This window comes from Dipodomys spectabilis, unplaced genomic scaffold (genome assembly GCF_019054845.1).
Source record: "Dipodomys spectabilis isolate Male_0828 unplaced genomic scaffold, ASM1905484v1 ptg000318l, whole genome shotgun sequence".
In the NCBI taxonomy this organism is placed as follows: Eukaryota; Metazoa; Chordata; class Mammalia; order Rodentia; family Heteromyidae; genus Dipodomys; species Dipodomys spectabilis.
In genome coordinates, this window is record NW_024870995.1 from 1,971,780 (window position 1) to 1,973,365 (window position 1,586).

The window sequence follows — 1,586 nt, forward strand, 5'->3', positions numbered from 1 at the left end:
CCCCCCAGCTCGGCCCCCACCCTCGATGCTGCCCCCCCAGCTCGGCCCCCACCCCGGATGCTGCCCCCCCAGCTCAGCCCCCACCCCGGATGCTGCCCCCCCAGCTCAGCCCCCACCCCGGACGCTGCCCCCCGAGCTTGGCCTCTTGCTCCTTGGCTTCTGTCTGTGGGTGGCACAAAGAGCTGCCCAGTGCCACCAAGAGCCCTGTCCTCACACAGCGCTGGTGCTCAGGGTCACTGTCCACCCGAGCAGAGGCCGCGGCGTGGAGGGTGCCTGGGTGGAACATGCCGCGGGGGCTGGGACATGCCGTGGGGCTGCGACGTGGAGGGCGCCCGGCTGGGACACACCATGGGGGCTGGGACACACCATGGGGGCTGGGACACACCATGGGGGCTGGGACACACCATGGGGGCTGGGACACACCATGGGGGCTGGGACACACCGCAGGGCCGCAGCGTGGAGGGCACCCGGCTGGGACACACCACGGGTACTGGGACACGCAGCGGGGCCCTGGCGCGGAGGGTGCCCAGCTGGGACACACCATGGGTGCTGGGACATGCTGCGGGGCCCTGGCGTGGAGGGCGTCCGGCTGGGACACGCAGCGGGGCCGCGGTGCGGAGGGTGTCTGGCTGGGACACGCCGCAGGGCCACAGCGTGGAGGGCGCCCAGCTGGGACACGCCATGGGGGCTGGGACACGCCGTGGGGGCTGGGACACGCCGCGGAGGCTGGGACACACCGCGGGGCCACGGCGTGGAGGGCGTCCAGCTGGGACAGGCAGCGGGGCCCTGGCATGGAGGGCGCCCGGCTGGGACACACCACGGGTGCTGGGACACGCCGCGGGGCCCTGGCGTGGAGGGCGTCTGGCTGGGACACGCCGCGGGGCCCTGGAGCAGAGGGTGTCTGGCTGGGACACGCAGCAGGGGCTGGGACACACCGCGGGGCCCTGGCGAGGAGGGCGTCCGGCTGGGACACGCAGCGGGGCCGCGGCGCGGAGGGCGTCCGGCTGGGACACGCTGTGGCCCCACGGCATGGAGGGGGTCTGACATGGGAGTGGAGACAGGAACACAGCTGTGGGCCATGCACCTACTGCAGACAGGACAGGGCTGTCTTTCACAGATTGGTGCTGACCAGCCAGGCCCCTGGCTGTGTCCTGGGGGCTGGTAGGAGGGAGGACATGTTCGCTGTGTGGGGCGTGCTGTCCCCTCCCCAGCCCCTTCCTGTGTCCCTCCAAGGCCACAGGAATTCCTGACAGGGAAAGCTGAAAGATAGGTCCCCACTGCGCAGCCAGCTGTCCTGCTGAGGGGCCCGGAGCCCCCAGAAAGGCCAGAGCGCTGACCCGGCCCAGCCCCGGGTCCCAGGGGCCCTGTCAATCAGCTGGGCCGGGGACAGACCAGACCGGGACAGGTCGGCGGCTTGGAAGAAAGCTGGGCCTTGTTTTGAAAGAGTCTTCGTGGGCGTCTTGGGTCTCAGGGATGCCTGTGTGGTCACACGGGACACTGGGCGTGGGGTGCAGCCCCCTTGGACCTCGGGTAGCTGTGTGGGGGCGGCACGGGGCGGCGCAGGCGGGACAGGCGCATTTTTATCC

At 71.5% G+C, this 1,586-nt stretch overlaps 1 protein-coding gene across 1 annotated transcript; it reads right to left on the reverse strand.

Annotated features, from left to right (window-relative positions):
- Positions 1–233: 233 nt before the first annotated feature.
- Positions 234–1,031, reverse strand: LOC122127954 (uncharacterized protein DKFZp434B061-like). The gene has a single exon (XM_042702268.1). It carries the CDS (start codon positions 1,029–1,031, stop codon positions 234–236), a length of 798 nt encoding a protein of 265 aa, XP_042558202.1.
- Positions 1,032–1,586: the final 555 nt, after the last annotated feature.

What these genes read in the sequence shown, in the direction of transcription:
- LOC122127954 (XM_042702268.1), bottom strand. Translation starts at nt 1,031, where the DNA reads ATGCCGTGGGGCCACAGCGTGTCCCAGCCGGACGCCCTCCGCGCCGCG.